Here is a 22,042-nt window from a genome sequence, read left to right on the forward strand (position 1 = left end):
TTGTGACATCCTAACAAGTTGCATCCCCCCAAAGTGTTACCAAAAACGGCCCTTTTAAGGCCTCCAACTTCTAATGAAAGTCTTTGTCAACTAGATTTATGCAATAAAGAATTGGGGAAAATACAGTATGATCTAGTTTATGGAAAAAGAGTGTGGCTCATTGGTTATTATTAATTAGAAAATAAGAAAAGAAAAATGTTTTTAATCATGAAATTAAAAACTGACTAAAAGTGATATCAAAACTGAGAAATATAATGCCAAAAATTTATGTTTAATGTAAAAATAGAGAAAAAAAAAAAAGTCTTTCTTTACTTTTAACTTGTTTACATTTGTTGAAAACTGGGTCAAACGCATTTTTTGGAAAAATTCAAAACTTAAAATTCTATTAAAAAATTATAGAAAAGTATATTCTGCTTTTAACATAATTAAACCTCAGGGTTTTATCTTTCTGGTAAAACAAAAAGTTCAGAAATAATGGATTTTAATAGATTTTAATAAACTTTCGAAAATCAGTTTTTGATCAATTGGCGGTCACTAGGTATAGATGTACATGTAAGTTTCAGTTGAGTCAGAATTTGAGAGACAATCATTGGAGACAGACTTGAGCTAACCAGTCATAATGGCTCAAAGCTCCTGAGGAAGAGTAAGGGGTCCAATGCCTATCAAATGTAAGGAACATAGCACAGCATGCAATTTTGAAATGTGGGAAACAGTCGGAATGAATTTGCATAAAAATACAACCAAGACTTCCGGTTTCTTTGGGATGAATTTTTTTGGAACTTTTCCAAGGCTGTCAAAACAATACTAACATAGACCATATATGTTTCCCTATTGGCTGATATTAAATCCCCAGTGGACTGTTACTCGTCTTTTTTTTTTTTATAGATGTTATGAGGGGCGTGCAATAAGTAATGCCCCTGACCCACTTTCCATAGCAGTAGAGCAACGAAACTTGGCACAATTATTAGTCTTTCTCTACATAGGAACCACCCAGAGTTAAGCATTTCTCCCATCGTTTGATGCAGCTCTGGAGACGGTTTTTGTAAAACACCCCAGGTTGGTCCTCCAACCATGACGTGACTTCAGAAATGAAGGCTGCATCATCTGGGAAATGCTTTCCTTTCAAAAACAACTTTATGGCTGGGAAGAGGTGAAAGTCAGAGGGTGCAAGGTCAGGAGAGTAGGGAGGATGGGGAAGGAATGCGAGTTGTGGACCGGAGCGTTGTCCTGCAGGAGAAGGGTACCTTTGCTGATCTTGCCCCGCCTCTTGATTTTGATAGCTTCTCTTAATTTCCTCAAAAGTGGAGCATAATAGGCTCCTGTAATTGTGGTACCCTGTCATCACTACCCCGTCCTGGTCCCAGAAGACTGTGAGCATGACCTTGCCAGCGGAGGGCTGCACCCTTGCCTTCTTTGGAAGTGGTGAGTCCAAGTGCTTCCACTGCATTGACTGGGCTTTGGTCTCTGGATCATAGTGATGGACCCAGGTTTCATCCTGTGTAATCAGTTTTTTGAAAAACTTTGACTCATCTTCTTGGCACATCTCCAAATTCATTCTTGAGCACTCGACGCATTCTCGCTTCTGGAATGGTGTGAGCAACCTGGGAATCCATCTGGCAGACACCTTATGCATATGCAAATGGTCATGAATGATAGTTTCCACAGACCCTGTACTAATCTTGACATCTTGGGCTATTTGGCGAATAGTAATGTGCCGATCTTCCAAAATGGCAGCCTCAACTTGACAGACAGATGCCCCATCAATGGCTGAAGGGGGGGGGGGCGACCAGGTCTGGGAGCTGTTTCCACAGACTTCCGGCCATGTTTGAATTCACAATGCCAGCATTTTACAAGGTCATATGATGGGGCATTATCACCATAAGTTTCTTTCATTTCATCAAAAGTCTCCTGTGGTGTGCGTCCTTTCAAATACAAAAACCGGATCACTGCTCGACATTCAACAGGCTCCATTTCACACCTGACTCAGTTCAAACACCTGTAAAACAGAAACCACAATTACTTCAGAGCTGTAATTTGCCACATAACCCGTGGAGATATAAATCATTGTACATGCAAAATTTCAGCTAGATTAGACAACTGGAAGTGGGTCAGGGGCATTACTTATTGCACACCCCTCATATATGTCGATGGAACTGTATCTATGAATATATCAACACTTACAAAAAACGAGAACACTGGACGTTCATAGACACTCTCATAAACCTATACACGTTATATACATTCAAAAAACACATAAACATGACTGTTTATATAAAGTAAACTGTTATATATACTCGTTATATATAGACCACAATATAACACAGTGATTTGTATGGAATTTCAAACAGAACCCTTTATTTAATCCACAAAGTTGGCTTGCTTTCATTCGGTCAGCCATGACCCAGTAGAATTTAAGAAAGAACAATTTGGCATTGCCTGGAAGTTCTCTTAAGGTGTTGAAGAGTGACATGATTTGGATATGTGAAGAGACTAGATGACAACCTTTGGTAACACAGAATATTGTTCTTTGATGTCAGAGACAAATATTGTGGCTAGCCAAAGAAGCAATGGGTGGACAACATCAAAATGGACCTCCATGCTCTAAATATCGCAGAGCATTTGGTCAATGATCATAATGCCTGGAGAGCAGCTATCAACACCAGTGGTAACATAAGAAATCGTCCAACCCCAGTAGCTGGGAACAGATGTGAAACCATGCAGTAGTAGTAATACTAGTATTTCCTGCTTTTATTCCGGCTCATTTGACTCTAGTGGTCTCCATCAATTTGCTGTTTCGGTACGTCATTGTAAAACAGCTTCCGATTCCAATCCAAGAACTGCAGGCTTGTGGAACTCCCTTCCTGCTGATTATTTTCCTCTTATCTATAACCTTCGTCTTTTTTAGACTAAGGTTAGTAGGCATCTTCTGCTTTTTCCGATAATCATCTTTCATTTTTGTTAGTTATTTACATCAAGTGGCTTCATGCCTTGTCTGAAGAGATTTCCATAAATAAAAAATGATTTTATTTTGGTTCAGTATACAACTTCATAATATATAAACTCCCCCCCCCCAATAAATACACTTTTTAAAATAAAAATATTATAAATAAAGATCAAAGAAATTATTGTCCTTGGTTACATATTATGATTTCATACTTGTTTTTCTTGTCACTAAAAATTTCCCATCTATCTTTCCTTGTCTCATCCACTTCACTCTCTCACTCTCTCTCTTTATTATCCCCCCTCTCTCTCTCTCTCTTTATTATCCCCCTCTCTCTCTCTTTATTATCCCCCTCTCTCTCTCTTTATTATCCCCCTCTCTCTCTCTCTTTATTATCCCCCTCTCTCTCTCTTTATTATCCCTCTCTCTCTCTTTATTATCCCTCTCTCTCTCTCTTTATTATCCCTCTCTCTCTCTCTCTTTATTATCCCTCTCTCTCTCTTTATTATCCCTTTCTCTCTCTTTATTATCCCTTTCTCTCTCTTTATTATCCCTTTCTCTCTCTTTATTATCCCTCTCTCTTTATTATCCCTCTCTCTTTATTATCCCTCTCTCTTTATTATCCCTCTCTCTTTATTATCCCTCTCTCTCTCTTTATTATCCCTCTCTCTCTCTTTATTATCCCTCTCTCTCTCTTTATTATCCCTCTCTCTCTCTTTATTATCCCTCTCTCTCTCTTTATTATCCCTCTCTCTCTCTTTATTATCCCTCTCCCTCTCTTTATTATCCCTCTCCCTCTTTATTATCCCTTTCCCTCTTTATTATCCCTTTCCCTCTTTATTATCCCTTTCCCTCTCTCTTTATTATCCCTCTCCCTCTCTCTTTATTTTCCCTCTCTCTCTCTTTATTATCCCTCTCTCTCTCTTTATTATCCCTCTCCCTCTCTTTATTATCCCTTTCCCTCTCTTTATTATCCCTTTCCCTCTCTCTTTATTATCCCTCTCCCTCTCTCTTTATTATCCCTCTCCCTCTCTCTTTATTATCCCTCTCCCTCTCTCTTTATTATCCCTCTCCCTCTCTCTTTATTATCCCTCTCCCTCTCTCTTTATTATCCCTCTCCCTCTCTCTTTATTATCCCTCTCCCTCTCTCTTTATTATCCCTCTCCCTCTCTCTTTATTATCCCTCTCCCTCTCTCTTTATTATCCCTCTCCCTCTCTCTTTATTATCCCTCTCCCTCTCTCTTTATTATCCCTCTCCCTCTCTCTTTATTATCCCTCTCCCTCTCTCTTTATTATCCCTCTCCCTCTCTCTTTATTATCCCTCTCCCTCTCTCTTTATTATCCCTCTCCCTCTCTCTTTATTATCCCTCTCCCTCTCTCTTTATTATCCCTCTCCCTCTCTCTTTATTATCCCTCTCCCTCTCTCTTTATTATCCCTCTCCCTCTCTCTTTATTATCCCTCTCCCTCTCTCTTTATTATCCCTCTCCCTCTCTCTTTATTATCCCTCTCCCTCTCTCTTTATTATCCCTCTCCCTCTCTCTTTATTATCCCTCTCCCTCTCTCTTTATTATCCCTCTCCCTCTCTCTTTATTATCCCTCTCCCTCTCTCTTTATTATCCCTCTCCCTCTCTCTTTATTATCCCCCTCTCCCTCTCTCTTTATTATCCCCCTCTCTCTCGTTATTATCCCCCCCCTCTCTCTCGTTATTATCCCCCCCTCTCTCTCTCGTTATTATCCCCCCCTCTCTCTCTCTTTATTATCCCCCTCTCTCTCTCTATTACCCCCCCTCTCTCTCTCTATTATCCCTCTCTCTCTCTCTCTCTCTTTATTATCCCTCTCTCTCTCTCTCTCTATTATCCCTCTCTCTTTATTATCCCTCATTATCATTGACGAATTAAGTATTATTGGATGCTGTTTTCAAGGGTTTGTAAACATGGGGTCTATAAGTCCTTGTTTTTTTTATTAAGGGAAACTTTTAAAAACTAATAAAGCATAATAATTTACTGTGCATATACAGGGTAAGGCAGAGCAACTTGCTTATTTGGAATATCAATTATTTATCAATAAGCAAGATGCTCTGCCCCCTATATTTCATTGCAATTATTTTATTATTATTGAATTCTGGTTTCAAGGAGTCTGTAAATATGGAGCCTGTTGACCCCGAAAATGGACCTTGATCAAATTGAAATTAGCATCGCTGGCTTTCTCGAGATTAATTATGTCAGTCATAAAATATTTCAGAAATTCCATATACAAATTTTCTATAGGGAACTCACAAATATACACACAGACACACACCCTGAGTTTTATGTATATGATAATATTATAATACGATAATAACTCCAACAATGTATGTATTTGATGTTTTTTTTTTTGTTTTTTTTTCCTTCTTATTTTGATATTTGAATTTTTTAAACTTATTGCTTTTCTTTTTAAATTTCAGTTCTGGAACTGTATGTTTGGATGTTATAAATCAAGCATGGACAGCCCTTTATGGTAAATATGAAATCATTAGTTTTCAGTTGGATTCAAATCAGGATTTTCTTTTCATAGATTTCTCAGATGATGCGTCTTTGTTAATTATATTAATTGGTACTTCTGTATTTAACCACCCATAGTTTCTACAAAGTTTCTCGGGTGTGCTCAGCTGTTGACGGGAATAACTGGAAGCGCCCGATCGTGAAATGTTAAACCGCTATGAGAAAATTATAATGAACAGGAAAAACATAGAAATACAATAAATAAAAGTACAAACATGTATCTAACCCTAACCTGCAGAATTAAAATTAATTTTTTCTTTCTTCCAATTTATAAAAAAAGAGCCTTCATAGATTTGTAGTAGCTAAAAAGATGCTTGTTAAAAATTGTGGAACAGTCAGCTGACTTTGTGGAAATTGTGGGTTAGTAAATGCAGAAGCACCTATTAATTAGATATCTTACTAAGTGCCAGATTTACATGTGGGCTGAAGTTTAGGGCTTCAAAATCTAGTGGGGACAGGTAATTATAATGGTTAGATTTTAAATGTTTTTAAATTGTATGCAAGTTTCTTAGATCAAGCAAAAGCATCTGATCCGTCTTACTGTATCGATCAGACTTGAACAATTGCAGTTATGTGCAGAAGACATTCATACAGGATTTTGTTTGTTATAGTCTTGTCACAATATGTCGTAGACGACGTGTAGCATTTCGGTCTAAGATCCACTAAGTTCCTTAGATGGAGCAACGTTTAGTATCCAAAGGTTTGATCCATCTTACTTGATGGATCAGATTTGTACACTAAATGTTGCTCAGTCTGAGGAATTTGATGGATCATATGCCAAAATGTCGCACATTGTCTAAAACATTGTGTTGAGAATATGTAATAAACGAAATGCTGTATAGGTGCTTTACACACATGCCTGTCGTATTTCAGTGCCGACAATTTGGCATTAACTGGACATGTATCCCAACACAAACCTTCTGGAAAAGTACTCCTGTGATGTCTGGTGGTCAAGTGATGGGTTGGAAGGCCTCATGCTATAATCAAGACTCTTTTGCCAAAGAACACTAGCCTCTTTCAATTGGAGTTTCTGGCTGCATTGAGTGAGTGAACATTCATGGATGGTAACGTTCAATGCTGCCAAGACTAAGGTCATTTCCTTTAATGATTACAAGAAACCTTCTCAACCACCAATAACTATGGCTAAAGATACGTTATCTGAAAGTACTTTGTTCAAACTCCTCGGCTTAACGTTCACAGGGAATATGAGTTGAAACAAATACATCGAGAGCATTGTCAAGGCTGCTGCTAAGAAGGTGGGCTCTCTCTACCGTGCTAAAAAGTTACTCAGGCCTGAAGGTATCTTGTACCTCTACAAGGCCACCATTCGCCCATGAATGGAGTATTGTTGTCACATTTGGGCTGACAGGAGTTTAGCAGGCAAAACTTTTTAAACAAATATATATATATATATATATGCATACATGAATATATATAGAAAGAGGTTTGTGTTTACTATAACCTTTTTATGCAAGTATAAATCATGTAGAATATTTGCCTGAATATAATTACATGTAATAGTTAACTAAAGATGATCAACTCATAAGAAAACCGAAAATACTAATAGGGAATTAAAATGAATCTTTAAAAGAATATGCAAATTAGCTAGATCTTTTACTAGTAAATACAATTCCACGATCCATATATAAGAAAGTTGTATTTTCTTTTTAAATGAATAGAAAAAAGGCTTGCCTTTTTTTTTCTTTCTTGGCCTTCGGACCAAGATAAAAGTGTAGTATCTGTTCTGATGCTACACTTAAGTTAATTTGTCCTTGGTCAGTGGAGGGGAAACCCTCTATACTGAGACAATTATTATTTTTGGTCCCTACCAGAGTGCCCCTTTTGCCCTTCTTTTGGGGAGTCGGTTGTCCTTCATGTTAAATACAACCTTGTGTCACATTTTGCTTCTGTGGGGAAGCAAATAAATACCAATAGAAAAGGGATTTTTAATATAAATATCAATACACAAAAAAAAAAAAAAAAAATTATAAGAAAATATATATATATAGTATTAACTGGGAGACCCAACATTGCCCAGGATTAGAATGATGATCAACGCAAGTTTCACTCTCATATTTTTATTATCATTGAAATTGACCATTTTTCAATCAAATCGATTGATTGCCTGCTTTAATTGAGGATCCATCATGGTGCACCAGGAGGAAGCTTCACATGCCTCCCCTCAATGACTTAGTCTACAATACATTGTAGCCTACATTGCACTTTAGAGAACCTACTACTGATTTTATAAAAATTATTTTTTATTTATAATGGCTTGAATTTAAGTTGAAAATGCAAAAGTCAAGTATCCTGCTTCAATTGTGCTCTAAACAGAAACATTAATTTCAAACGGGCCTTTTTGGTTTGTATGGTAATAAAACTTTTCAAATGCACTTGTGATGATAGGCTGCGTAAAGTGTTAACTTTGGTCAAAAATCGCCTGTGCCTTCTTTCATCGGATTATTTTGATTATCGATACCTAGCGAAGACATTCAGATACAAAACCTATCTAAAAACACTGTCAGGCATATAAAGCACTTTCATGTGAAATTTCAGAAAAATCGACCCAGCCATTTTCAAGTCCATAGAGAATAATTTTACATGCAAACACACAAAGTTCCTTTTATATAATAGTAGAGATTTCAGATTAAGAATGTATTCGTAGGATAAAATCTAAAGAATAGTATTTTTTTATTTTTTTTTTTTAATCAGATCACATGACTTTCAAATAAAGATTGTTGTTCTCGCTTTTCAATTTGAACATCTAAAGTAAAGGACGCTTTTTTGCCTGATGAGATCTTAGTTATTAATAATTACAGATCCAAACATTGTCATGCCAGTGTAGCAAAGCTTGTACTCTTTTTTTTTTTTACATAGGCATCATCACTTATCAAGGCCAAGAGGCCACTCAAAGATAAGGGTTAGAAAACTAGTTTTACATAACTCTTGATTTTATAAAACTAGTTTGACATAACTCGAATTAAAGCTTTTTTTTTTTTTTTTTTTTTTACAAAGGCATCACCACATTATCAAGGCCCAGAGGCCACTCAAGGATAAGGGTTAAAGAGTGTACAGTAGAAATTGGTCAATATAGTAATCATTAGTAATGAAAATTTGGTAAATTTAATAACTTATATGGAACGGCTCATCAAGAACTTATTTACTTTAGACTTGAACACAACCATATTGTAGTCAGCCGGAAAGCAGGAAAACGGAAGACAATTCCACAGGCGTGCAGTTCTAAGAAAGAAGCTTTGTTCATGGAATCTACGTTTAGGTTTAGGCACAGATAAAGAGTGGGGGAAATTATTGATAGTGTTTACAGCTAGACGAGTGTTTCTTGTGAAAGTTTGGCGAGGGGGGACCATAGATTGAAGCTCAGTTGAACACTTTCCATGAAAATAACGATACATCAGAGACAAACTCGCAACATCTCTTCTGTGAGATAGAGGTTGCAAGGAGGAGAAAAGGACATCTGCTACGAGGCTACGAAGTCTATTTTGAACTCTATCAAGGCAGGACAAGTCTTTTCTAGCAGCTCCTGCCCAGATGTGGCAACAGTATTCCATCCTTGGACGTACCTGGCTCTTATATAGATAGAGAATAGCATCAGCAGTGAGATATCTACTGGATCGATAGAAAGATCCCACCATTTTTCCAGCGGCCTTGGCAACAGATTTGATATATGTGTTCCATTTAAGATCAGGAGTAATGGTCAAGCCCAGAAGTTTGTCAAAACTTGAGGCCTCCTGAAGACGAGAGCCATTCATTTCAATTGATGACAAATGTGGATTAGAATGTTGATGATGTAAAGAGAGAAGCTTGGTTTTAGATGGATTAAAAGTAACCAGCCACTCCTTTCCCCATTGTACTACGTGCTTAAAAAACAAGAGTCAAGTATCATAGTTTTATTATACTCTAAATGGAAGCATTTATGTCGAACGTGCCTCTGTCTTATTAAAGAAAATGCTGTTGATTTTATTGGCTGGACCTTTGTGTTTGGGCGCTGATAAACATTCACAAATACATTTGTAATATTAGTCTGTATAAATGTGTTTACTTGGGTAAAAATCAAACTTCCTTCTTTAATGAGATTCTTTCGATTATCGATTTTCAATATGCATCGGTCACCTTCTGAATTAAAACCTACGTAGGAACACTCCCAGACACACTAAGTACATATGAGTTAAATTTTTATATAATAGTAGAGCTTTATAAATACGTACAACACGTCCTTCTGTTATTTACAATGTATCTAAACACACACACACACACATATATATATATATATAGTGGAGATGGTAATTAATAAAAACTGAAGAAAGTGCTCAATACTGTTGGAGAGCAAATATGCGTTTTGTTTTTTATTACCGTATCTTTCTGTTAGGTTACATTATTGTTTCGGCTACACGGCCGTTTTTTTGGCCGTCTGTAGCGTCCTCAGACTTTTGCAGAAATAGCAAACATTTCTGTAAAAGTCTGAGGACGCTACAGACGGCCAAAAAAAACGACCGTGTAGCCGAAACAATAATGTAACTTAACAGAAAGATACGGTAATAAAAACAAAACATATATATATATATATATATATATATATATATATATATATGTGTGTGTATGTATGTATTAAAACATACAGGCTATGTTTGGGCTAAATTTTTTCTTTTAACTGTTATCGTTTGCTCTGCTATGCATTGAGCCATCGCACTTAAAAAGATTTTTAAAACTAAATTGTGATAAATTTTACAAATATAACACACCATATGTTCATCATGAATAAGTTACTTGAATCTGTTAAAGAGAAAAGTAGTCAACCACCTCAGTAAAAATAACCTTCTTAGTGGCATGCAATATGATTCCTGTTCTGCAAGATGATCTTGCGGTTATCTCATAGGATTAACGGAGGTTTCCTTTCGTGAGCAATTGCTCTTGACATACCAAAGGCTTTTGATAAGGTATGGCATAAAGGTCAACTTCACAAGATCTCCCTCTGTTATAGCTGGAAATGTTTTCTTAATTATTAAGTTATTTCTCTCTGATAGGTTCATAAGAGTAGTGGTGTATAGGCAGAAATAAGAAGCTCATAGTGTTAATGCTGGGGTCCCTCAGGGATCCATCCTGGGTGCAACTCTTCTTGATCTAGATCAACGATCTTCCAATTCAAATCCTTAGATGATTCGTAGACATTTATGCTGACGGCACTACCATCTATCGCAGCACATCAAAGGCTGTAAACGACTAAGTTCTCTCTGATTCTCTATCTACTGATCTTGAGCACGTGGTACTATGGAGAAAAAAGTGTCTGGTTACCTTTAATGCATATAAAAACCAAGTTTCTATTTTTAATCATTAACGCTCTGATCCTCATCTGGCATCAATTGAAATTGTGTGTACATTGTACATATATATATATATATATATATATATATATATATATATATATGGAATGGAACGATAAAATTGCCACTCTATAAAAACGGAAAAGAGACCAAAGCTTGGCTTCAGGAATGTTATCACTTTGTACCTTTCTCTCACTGGCTCTCCCCCAACTTGAACCTGTTGAACTAATTTGTTTGGTCATATGTCGAGAACATCAACATGGCCTTCCACATCACCAAAGCCAGCCTGATCACTACCATCTGCTGAGTATTTGCTGAGCTCCTGCCAGCGCTTGTGGAAAAGGCATGCTTCAAGGATGCAATGACAAAAGTGTCACCCTATAGAAAACGACACTACAGCTTTATTTTCAAACTTTTATTAAAAAAATCAGTTCAGGTAACTTGATTATGTAGTAGAGCTGACATCTTTTCAATGTAGATGCCTTCAGCCTTAATCATCGCCTTGATATGGGTCTGGAACTGGGTGACCCTGTACAACACAAACTAATGTTTCGTTCTGCTTTGTGTGTGTTTTTGTTTTAGGCCGAGATTTTTAAATTTATTTTATAGTTTTTCTTTTTTTGTTTTTCTTTCACTAGATTTGTCCAACATTTTTGAATCGTTCTTGCCACAGTTGTTAACCTACCCCAACCCCATAGATCCATTGAACGGTGATGCAGCGGCCATGTATTTGCATAAACCCGAGGAATATAAGAAGAAAGTTCAAGGTAAGTTTGTTCCTCATATTTTTATAACAACTCAAATATTTTTTACAGATATTTTCATCTTTTCCTCGTTCTTTTCTTGTTGCATATCATGAAATGATGATGCTGATAATTTTTAGTATGGTTTGACAGTTTAATCGTCATGGCCCTGGGTCTGAATACAGTCTCTATAAAGTTTCACTCTCAAGATACATTTTCTTTTTTTTTTTTTTTTTTCATGTAATAAAAATTATTTTTTGTCACAGGTTCACTCTTCTCGCTTCTTAACCTACAAAATCCTTTCTAACTCGTGTGCCATCAGCTACAATTGAAATTAAAACACATGGTTCTCCAACCTTATCCGTTAGCGTATGACCTAAACGCATATATATATACAAAACCTGCAAAAAATGTTATTTAAGCTAGAACTTTTAATTAGTGCATGTGCAGAGAAAAAACCGGGTATAATCAACGTACGCCAGGCCAAGGTAAATGTGTTTTTTTTTTTTTTTTTTTTTTTTTTTTTTTTCAATTTTGACCTCCTTGCAGCTATTTTATCATCTAAACCCTAATTTGAAAGTGTGCTACAGATCCAAATACCCTATATATCAAATATTCAAAGAGGAGCTTGGTAGACTTTTTGCATATACGTGCATTAACAAGGTCACTTATATATATATATAATGAGAGAGATATAAAAATAGTTCTGTGTGCTAGAATGTTTTCATCTTGAATTCTACGCAATTATGTAGAATATAGAAACTATGCATAAATAGAATTCAGCTTAATAGTGAAATGAAAGCAATTACTCATGATGAAGACACTTTGTGTCAAAAGTTTGAGTTTTAAAATATTTATTTAAAAAAAAATATATTGTCATTGCTTATAACATTTTTAAATGTAATTCAACTTACATAATGCTTTCAAACAATGGAACTATCAGTGAATATATATATATATATATATATATATATATATATATATATATAAATAATAGTTGGAAGTCAGAACATGACAACACTAAATAGTTCACTATACAGCTAACTCTTATAATGGTGGAGAAAGTATAAGAATTATAACTATTTTGTTAAAAATACTGCAGATATATAATAAGCTCAATAGAAGAGAAGTTGGATCTTCTAGAGCTTAAGTAAATAAGGAAGTAAACAAAATTAATACAGAATCATTTTACATATGTTCCAAGAATTCAAAACAATAACAACTTAGATTTGTATATGATCATTTCAGAGATGATATCAACTTTATTCATATATAATCTCTTCCTCAGCACAAGTGAAGGAGCATACAAACGTTCAAATAATAGCATTGTGACCAATTAGATCATACATCGAATTGATATATACTTGGAAATTAGTGATATATCATAATGGATGAATAGTAGTTGTCAAAACCTCTGCATGTTTGAAAGCAACAGCAGCTGTAAATATTGAAATTTAAAAAAAATCATATTTAAGAACTATCTGGATTTACTGTCTCACTATCATTTTAGTTTGCTAGTTTAAATACTTGAAACTTTCATAAAAAACAAATATTTCATTCATAACTTTGTAAATGCAAAATAAAATTTCTCATTTATCCATATAAACAGTCGAAATTTTGGTAATTTCAATCAAAATTTATTTCTCTTCAAAAAAGGAAAAGAAATCAATTTGCTTTTTCTCATGAAATTTATAAATGGATCAAAACTTGTTAAATACAAATGCTAAATATTTTTTCGGGAAATAAGACAATATTTGCGAAACAGAAATATTTGTCATGTTAAAATCCAAACAATCTTTGAATTAAATCAAAGCAATAACAAATAATAGTTAATTAATAAAATATCCTTTTTCAAACAAATATGCAAATTAGTTAACTTTGAAACTGATATTGCATATACATCTCAAACAACCTTGTGAAAGAACTGGAATTACTATCAGCAGGGGAAAATGATCACCTCCTAACAATGAGAATTCACATTGGCAAGCAAAGATACCTGACAATGATCTCCACATATGCACCAACGATGACAAATGACCTGGAGACTAAAGAACTATTCTATCAGTCTCTTGGCAATCTGCTTTCTGAGATCCCTGCAGCTGACAAACTCATTGTACTCGATGACTTCAATGCTAGAGTGGGAAAAGATCATGCAGCATGGTCACAAACAATGGGTAAATTTGGAAAAATGAACTTGAATGGCGAACTGTTGCTATCAAAGTTCTTCGAACACGGACTTGCTATAACAAACATGTTCTGCAACCATCCAGACAAATGGTGCTGCTCGTGGAAACATCCGAGATCCAAGTACCCCACTCTGTGTTATTATGTAATCACAAGAATAGAAGATCTAAAGGACTTTCGCAGTACCAGAGCTATGAGAGGAGCTGAATGTTGCGCTGATTACTACATGATTCGTGCCAGATGCAACATAAAACCAAAGCCTCCTCCGTTCAAGAAGAAAGGACCAAAACCACCAAAGAAACTAAGTACCGAATCATTAAAGGACCAAAGTGTAAAAGACAAACTAGCATATACATAAACAATATATAAAAAAAAGGTGCTGCATCTATTGTGTTAAATTGAATCAACTTAAAGTAGGTTATTTTTACTTGAGAATTAGTGCCAGAAATGAGCCCAACTTTTGCAGTTATTCATTTAGATATATAATAAATACTGACGCAATGGGTCACAATTGGTCTGGAATGACATTGATATTAATTATTTTTGTGTAATAGCACTTACTTTATATTATTTGTGTGACTTTATTAATCCTATTTAATTTTGTTTAAATAAGAAAAATACATTCATAGTATCAATATCAATTTTTACTCCCAATGTGCCTTACTGTTGATATTTCTGCTAAAAAAATAAAAATTAAAAAAATGGAATTTTTATTTGACTGAATCTAAAAAATTTTCTGATGTATCTAACAAAATTGTTCATATACTGACAAGCTCGTTACATTAAGAGTCCATTATACTAGAAATGTTATGTCCATTATACTAGAAATATATATATATATATATATATAATTTTAAAAATATAATTATCCACTGACACGGGTTTTGTCGTCTACAACTCATCAGAGTGGCTGAATCTAGTGAGATTCGAAATCAGGACCTAAGCTTCTTCCACTGAGCTATCTTGCAGGACTACTAATGTATCGCATATTTACATAGATGTTTGTTTGTTTTTGTTAGCGATACTTATTGAATGAATTCAATTATTTATATGGAAGCGCATTTTTACCTAAATGCAAGTTGGGAATAATTTTCCCTTAGACCAGTTTGGTACCCCCAAATGGGGAGTGGCATATGTATAATTTTTAAAATATAATTATCCACTGACACGTGTTTCGTCGTCTATAACTCATCAGAGTGGCTGAATAAACACAAGAAGAAATCTTCTTCCTACAACAACTGCAAAGAACTTTCCTTTCTTCGTGTGCCTAACATCAAACCAAATTTCTATGAACAGAATTTTTCAAGAACTTCCCATTTATGGAACATGTTATCATGGGACTGCTTCTCTGCAAACAGGATTATCTTCAAATCTAATTCCTTGTTATAAACTTTCCTCATAAGCAATCAAATTTTGTTCATTCATCATTTCCAATCCTCTCATAATATTCTTCATTAATTCAACTGATAACCCATCCATCTGAATAACCCTTGTCCTGAAGTGGCTTTTGACCTTGATAGTTGATGACTCCTTAGTAAAAAAAAAAAGAAAAGAAAATGTCAATTGATCAAATTTCCATCCTAACCTTCACTTGGATATATACAAAAGGGTTTGATACTGCCATTGCACATAAGTCTTTTTTTACTTATTTAATGCTGAATTCAGTCATTTTTCATAAAAGTAACTAAGTTCTAAAGTCCTCATATTTATTCATGGTGTAAATTTCTGTATAAAGTAATGTATATGTTTATATATTTGTATGTAAACTAATTAACTGATCATTATGAATTTTGTAAATTCAAATATTTTACATTTCTATTAAATTATCCAGAGTCATTAGACATCAATTTAACAAAAATCTCTTGAATTTCAATTTCTTAAGACCTCTTAAGTTGAAGCCTTAAATTTTGAAGATTTTCTAAAATGAAAATCATGTAATGGATTTTGATCAAAATTGGAATAAGGATTCTGAATATAAGGTTTAGTATCATTATATCTTTATTTTAACCTTCATAAGACAACATAAGTGATGTAAAACTGTTCTGCTTGGGAAATTTATTTTACCGATGACGGGACAGGTATTCAAATTTCTATATAATTAGTTTTCTATGATAATTTTCAAATATTAACACGCATTTGTATACTTTGATAATGTTTACCTTTAATTTTTTCACTTGTAACTGTTTCTTTATAGACACTGCTTTTATGACAGATATTATAGCATCATATTCATTTTAATGTCCATTTTTACCTGCTGGCATGCATTTGGCAGCTTTCAGAAATTGGTTTCCAAAACTAACATATCTCAGCTAAGTTTATTTATCTCTCTTTCTCTCAAATTCTTATCAATTCATCCCATTTTTTTTTTTTTTTAACTTTCTCCTGTGAACTAGACCTGCTACTTCAACTGTTCTACATCTACTCTTCCAACGTGACCATACCATCAGAGTCTACTGTACACATCTCCCCATACTTAGATCTTCCAAGTTCATCAGATTTAAGCCTGTCTTTAAGACTCGTGTTGCACATCCATCGTACCTTTCTCATATCATTTCTCTCCATGCAAAGTATGTTCTTGATTTTCATTGGCCAAATTTCACTTTCATACGTCATCCTGTGGCATTATTTTATTTAAAAAAATGTTTCATATCGTTTGTGCTATTTTTATAGCATATCAAATTGTTTTTTTTTTTTTTTAAATTGTTTTGTTAGAAAGCCTTTAAGTAATTCAAGTCCTTAATATCTTTAATTATTCATGATGTATGTGTATACTACCGAATGCAGTGAAATTTCACCCCCATGACAGATTATATTTAACTCGGAGATGGGATCTTGAGATTCCGGATCAAAGTGAACATGGGAATAATTATAACTCACCAAAGATCTCAAATTTGAGCCCCACCATGGAATATAGTTTAATGTCATACTTTGGACATCTAACTATCTAACATTTATTGTTGCCTAGATTTCACCTTGAAGTATTATTTTTTTATAGTCCCTTACATCAAGTAGCTTCATACTTTGTCTGGAGCAATTTCCATTAAAAAAAAAAAAGATAGGTTTGGAATGTAGAGAGGTGGTGATTTGAGTCAGTCCTCTGGAAATTCAGTGGTTTGCAACTAAATTTTCTTAAAGATTTAAAAAATTATAAGTTTCTATTATAACTCATAATGAAAAAAAAAACAAAAACTAAGAGCTTTCCGATTTTATTTTTTCATCGCTTTAACATTAAAATTTAAAAATTAAAAATTTTTCATAATCCCTCCTCATAAGTCATCAAATTTTATTAATTTTAATATTTTCAATCCTCTCAAAATATTCATCATCATTCAACTGTCAATATATTAATCTCAGTAAGCCTTATCAGCCTTTGTTGAAGAAAAACAGATTTTGTAACCCTACGGTTCTCTTCTGAAACACATTTCCCAAGAAATCTGTAAAATGGAATATTTTCCCCAAACTGCTTGGACTTAGAGATGTGAATTTTCAGGATTGTTTTAATGCTGCCAACTACCAGTTAAAATTTGACAAAAAATTCATAAGGTAAGAATGGCTAATTTTCAATCACTTTTTCTTATTTGGATCATTTGGATTACTGTTCTCATCTTGAGTGTTATTCACACAATGTTTTAATCAATCTTCAAGCGTATCTTGTCGAACTTGAGAATCTGTACAGAATTCAGAATGGAACCTTTTATTAAATTTACGAAGGTAGTGTACTCTCATTCCATTAGCCATGACTGGGTAAAAATCTTGAGTAATTTGCGATTGTATTTTGAGTGTTGTCTACATTGAAAACTAAGCTTTTAACCTCCAAAAGAGTGTAATTTACAACTGAATTAGAAATTAACAAAGGGTTCTGTGTGGAATTTCTTGCAGGTACCAGAGTTCGACAGAAAGATTCCAGAGTTTGACAAAATACACTTGAAGAAAGTCAGGGGATTATATCGACTGAAACGTTGTGCAAATAACACTCAAGATGAGAACTGTAGTCCGAATAATCCAAATAATACAAATTATCAATCCTCATCTCAAAAATTCAGAAACGTAATTCCATCTTTCTGCATTGTTTGATATGGAACAATGATTTCAGGTTTTGATATTTCAACCCATGCAGTGCACCTGTCTTTGGGAACTATCTGAGGGTAAGGCTGCACCTAACCACATTACAAATGACTTCTTGGGATGGCTGCATGGACACTTGGATGATCGTCTCATCAGTACTAGGTGTGATTCTGAATGAGCTTCACATTTGCTAGACTGTAACCCATTCTCTGATTGGGGTTATTTCAAAGATAAGTTCTTTTAAAATAATCCTTACATTATTATTAAGCTGAAGAAGGCTTGCACAGTCAAAATCAGAGCAGTGACTTGCCGAGGTCTGGTGTTACCTGGGACCAACTCTTTGATCGTATGCCTCAAAGACTAAGTATTAAAAAATATTATGAGAAAACGAGATAGTTTGAATATGATTGTATGCTTAATTTATATGCTCAGGCCACTGCCCAGTCACCATTCCTCACACTACTGGTGCCAAGAGAGGAGGGTGTCTGTTATTGACAAATTTACACGTTATATCCAGGTGTGCTTATCATTGAATGACGGTAAAAGAAAGACTGTTGAACATTTATGATAAAAACTTGGTGGACAAGTCGAACATAGACTGAAGTTTATTTGTGCCAAATATGGTTGATTTACACAAAGGATTGTGAATTTTATTAGTGATTTCATGGGTAACATTTTTGAGGGAAAAGAGGGCATCTTGTTTCAGAAAAATTCTGTGTACATTATATCAACACAGATAATGAAAATCATGTTTAAATAAAAACCATCATTGTGTAAATGAATCGTATGCCTGAAGGACATATGGCACATTGGTTAAAATGTAAAACTATCTCCAGTGATGAGGGCAATAATAATTTCTCATCCAAAGTATTTTTGAAGGAATAAAATTTAAAGAAAAAAGAGGAAAAGATGGTTTCTGTTAATACGCTCGCTTAAAATACTTTTCTCTGGTGACATTGTATTCAATATAATATGTTTTCCACTCAATCTTTATCACGTAGTAGACTTTTCTCCAAAAATGCAGTTTTCAATACTGATCTCTATCACTTAATGATCTTAGCCATTCGAGTGCTAAAAGGCCTTCTGCCAGCTTTCATTAAGCCTGTCTTTTGTTGATGGCAAAGCATGCTGGTCACATATCACGGAGACATGTACTCTTGCCTCAGTGTGTACTTGTTCTTGTTCACACTAGGTGAAGACAGACCATTTTATGGCAGTAATAAAGTAAGTCAAAACTATTTCTACCACTGGATTCAAGTTTTGGCTTATCGCATCTGCCAGATATTTTGACAGTGTGGCTGTGTAGTGGTGTCAACTCTGTGGGGTTGGTTAGTTGGTGAGAACAATGAAAGGGTTTGGAATTGATGAGTAGAAAGGTTTTTTTTTTATGACTTGTCATGTAAAATAGCTTCTCATCTGTTGAATATGCCACAAGATTGCTTCCCTGAAGGTTACAACATGACCATCATCAAATCCAATTTCAGAAACTTCTCATAAACCCTCCTCAAATTTTATTCATTCCATTCATTTTCAATCGGCTTGCAATATTTATCATTCAACCATTAATATATCAATCTTAGTAAGCTTTAGCCTCGAGTTACTTTTAGACTTGATAAGTGATGATATATTAGTAAATAAAAAATATGAAATTTTATTTTGAACTGAAATCTTTTTTTAATCCACAAGTGTAAATTTGTCTAATTCTGTCATTGATGATCATGTAAAATATTGATTTTGATTTTTTTTTTCTTCGTTAGTATCACCTGTAGTAAGGATTGAACCTTCAACCTCTAAAAAAAACTGTCACTTAAAACTGAGTGTTAACCAACACATTACCTGGTATGCCACATGCTTATGTGGACAATTCTAGTATGAATTTTGTGAGCTCTGAACCGAATCTTATCTAGAGGAGCATTATGATACACAGATTTTTTTTTTTCTCATTTTCTTTTTTTTTTTTTTTTTTTTTTCCACTTTTTCACTTTTTGTTCCCCTTTATATATATATATATATATATTTTTTATTTTTTTATTTTTTTTTTCAGTTTATTTTTTTCATTCAGTTTTTTTAAATTTTTTTTTATTTCACTCATTCAGTTTTATTTTTTGTTTTCAGTGTTCTTACAGTTTTTTTAGGTTTTTTATTTATTTTTTTTTCAGTTTTCATTTTTTTTTTTTCCTTTTTCAGTCTTTTATTTTCTTTCATTTTTTCAGGTTTTCATTTTTAACTTTTGAAACTAATTTTCTTTTTTCAAATATTTGGTTCTCATATTGTATTTAATTCTATATTAGACTTACTTATTTGACCATTGTCTAATATGTGCTGCTTCTTTTAGCATCACTATCAGGCATATGGACAATTAATCTTCGATTATGAAATCAGGATTGACTAACTATATAATGTGACGTTGATCAAGATTGACAAAAGTGACTTATGGTCAGAGACGCTGTACTTACTTGAGATAAAGCTGGTTCAACTTAACCAAGATGATAGCTGTTATGTCCTAATGTTTAACTTTGATTCAGTTTGATTCAGCTAAGTCTATTTCCCCATTTTTTATATGGGCAATAGAAACTTTGTTTTTTGTAATTTTGACCATAATGTCTACTGTCAACTAATTTTTCCCAAAATTGTTTGTCATCAGCAGTTAATAAAATGGGTTGCCATATTTCTGGTAGTCGACTCAAAAACATGTGACAAATTATAGTGTTGTCATATCCTCCAGTTAATTTCTTTAACCTCGTCAGGAATTGAGAGGGCTTAGTCTCCTGGTTTCTCTTTTAATAACAGTTTGCTAGTTTTTTGTCTTTTTTAAAAATTTTTTTATCTTTTTTAACATTTGAAAAGCTGGTGATTTAATAACAATATCTCTGATTTTTCTTGCTATTTGGTTTTGAAGTATTGAAACTATTTTATTCAATTTCTCTGACCTGGAATCTTTTTCATCCCAATAATTGTTTCTAATTTGACTACATATAAGTCCAGTTTGCATTTGATGAACCAAGTAAAAGGATCATTCATTATTTATGTGAAATGATCGCCTACAAATATTGGTTGCAGGAAATTCTTTCAACTCTTACTACCGGCTGCTGCTAGTGAGTCTGTAGGGAAAAGGATAATGACTGCCATCCGAATTCATGACTGTGACGGAAGCATAGGTCGAAACTTCTTTCCCTAACAAGAAAAAAAAAAAAACATCAATAAATAGCAACAACTCGGGAACAAATTCTTAAACTCATAATAAATTTTATTTAACCAGAAACAGTTTATTTTTATACATGGGAGATGTGTACTTTGCATTCAATCCTGTACTTTCGCGAGTATGAAATTAAGATTAAAGTTTGTGAATGAAGCTGAGAAATATGCATTTTTATAAGACAAAAGTCCATAGTTGAAGTGAAAAAAATATTTGTATAATTGTAAGGGTATTTGCTGGAAATCTTTTGTGACTGTGGAAATTGTTATTCTCGACATATTTTATGAAAAAACACTGCAAATGAAGGTATACCAGGAAGATGAGAGTAGTGCAAGGAAAAATATTTGTTCTTTGTAAACGGATTGAGTAATTTATCCATTGCAGTTTGAACTTGGTATTCTTAGCGATGCAGTTTTACATCTTTTTAGATAGTCCAACACGTGTGATAATGATGGGCAGCAGCGATGGTGACTTGCGGAAACGCTGTCTGAACTGATTTCTTTTTGGTACATCAGGCCTTATATATTGACTTTCTAGAATATTCTGACCGGTTTACTGCCTACATGTGCAAATAGACAAAAATATAGTCTCATGGATTTGTGTGTGAAAAAAGTCGCATTATAGCCACGACTCTGCGTGCTGATAGAATTGCGTGGCCGAACAGTGACAAAATCAAACTGTTCCTGAAATGAATAAATTCTGGCCAAATACATTCCTCTGATTATGTAATGAGCAATTTGATTTAGCTGGTTACTACAAGTCTATTAATCAGTAATGCTGCCAGCTGCCACAAATTGTTGCAGGTTAACGCGAGGAAAGTGAAGACTATGAAAAGGACACCTGAAAAGAAAAATTGAATCACTGCTGATAACTGCACAAAACATGATCAGACTCTCAACGCACTCCTCTACCTATATAAGAGCTAGATATATCCTAAAATGGAGTACTGTTGCCATATCTGTATGGGAGTTGCTCGGAGTACTCTATCCTGCCTTGACAAAGTTCAAAACTGGCTTTGAAGATGGACAAAACC

General features: G+C 34.1%; 1 protein-coding gene across 1 annotated transcript in view; it reads left to right on the top strand.

Annotated features, from left to right (window-relative positions):
- Positions 1-22,042, top strand: part of LOC145243996 (ubiquitin-conjugating enzyme E2 H) — a 266,143-nt gene that overhangs the window by 224,645 nt on the left and 19,456 nt on the right. The window contains exons 5-6 of the mRNA XM_080107143.1: positions 5,386-5,438; positions 11,460-11,588. Of these exons, the coding sequence (XP_079963269.1) occupies positions 5,386-5,438; positions 11,460-11,588 (182 nt within the window). The remainder of the gene's footprint in view (positions 1-5,385; positions 5,439-11,459; positions 11,589-22,042) is intronic.

Source organism: Euprymna scolopes, chromosome 22 (genome assembly GCF_053919585.1).
Source record: "Euprymna scolopes isolate OS-2025 chromosome 22, ASM5391958v1, whole genome shotgun sequence".
In the NCBI taxonomy this organism is placed as follows: Eukaryota; Metazoa; Mollusca; class Cephalopoda; order Sepiida; family Sepiolidae; genus Euprymna; species Euprymna scolopes.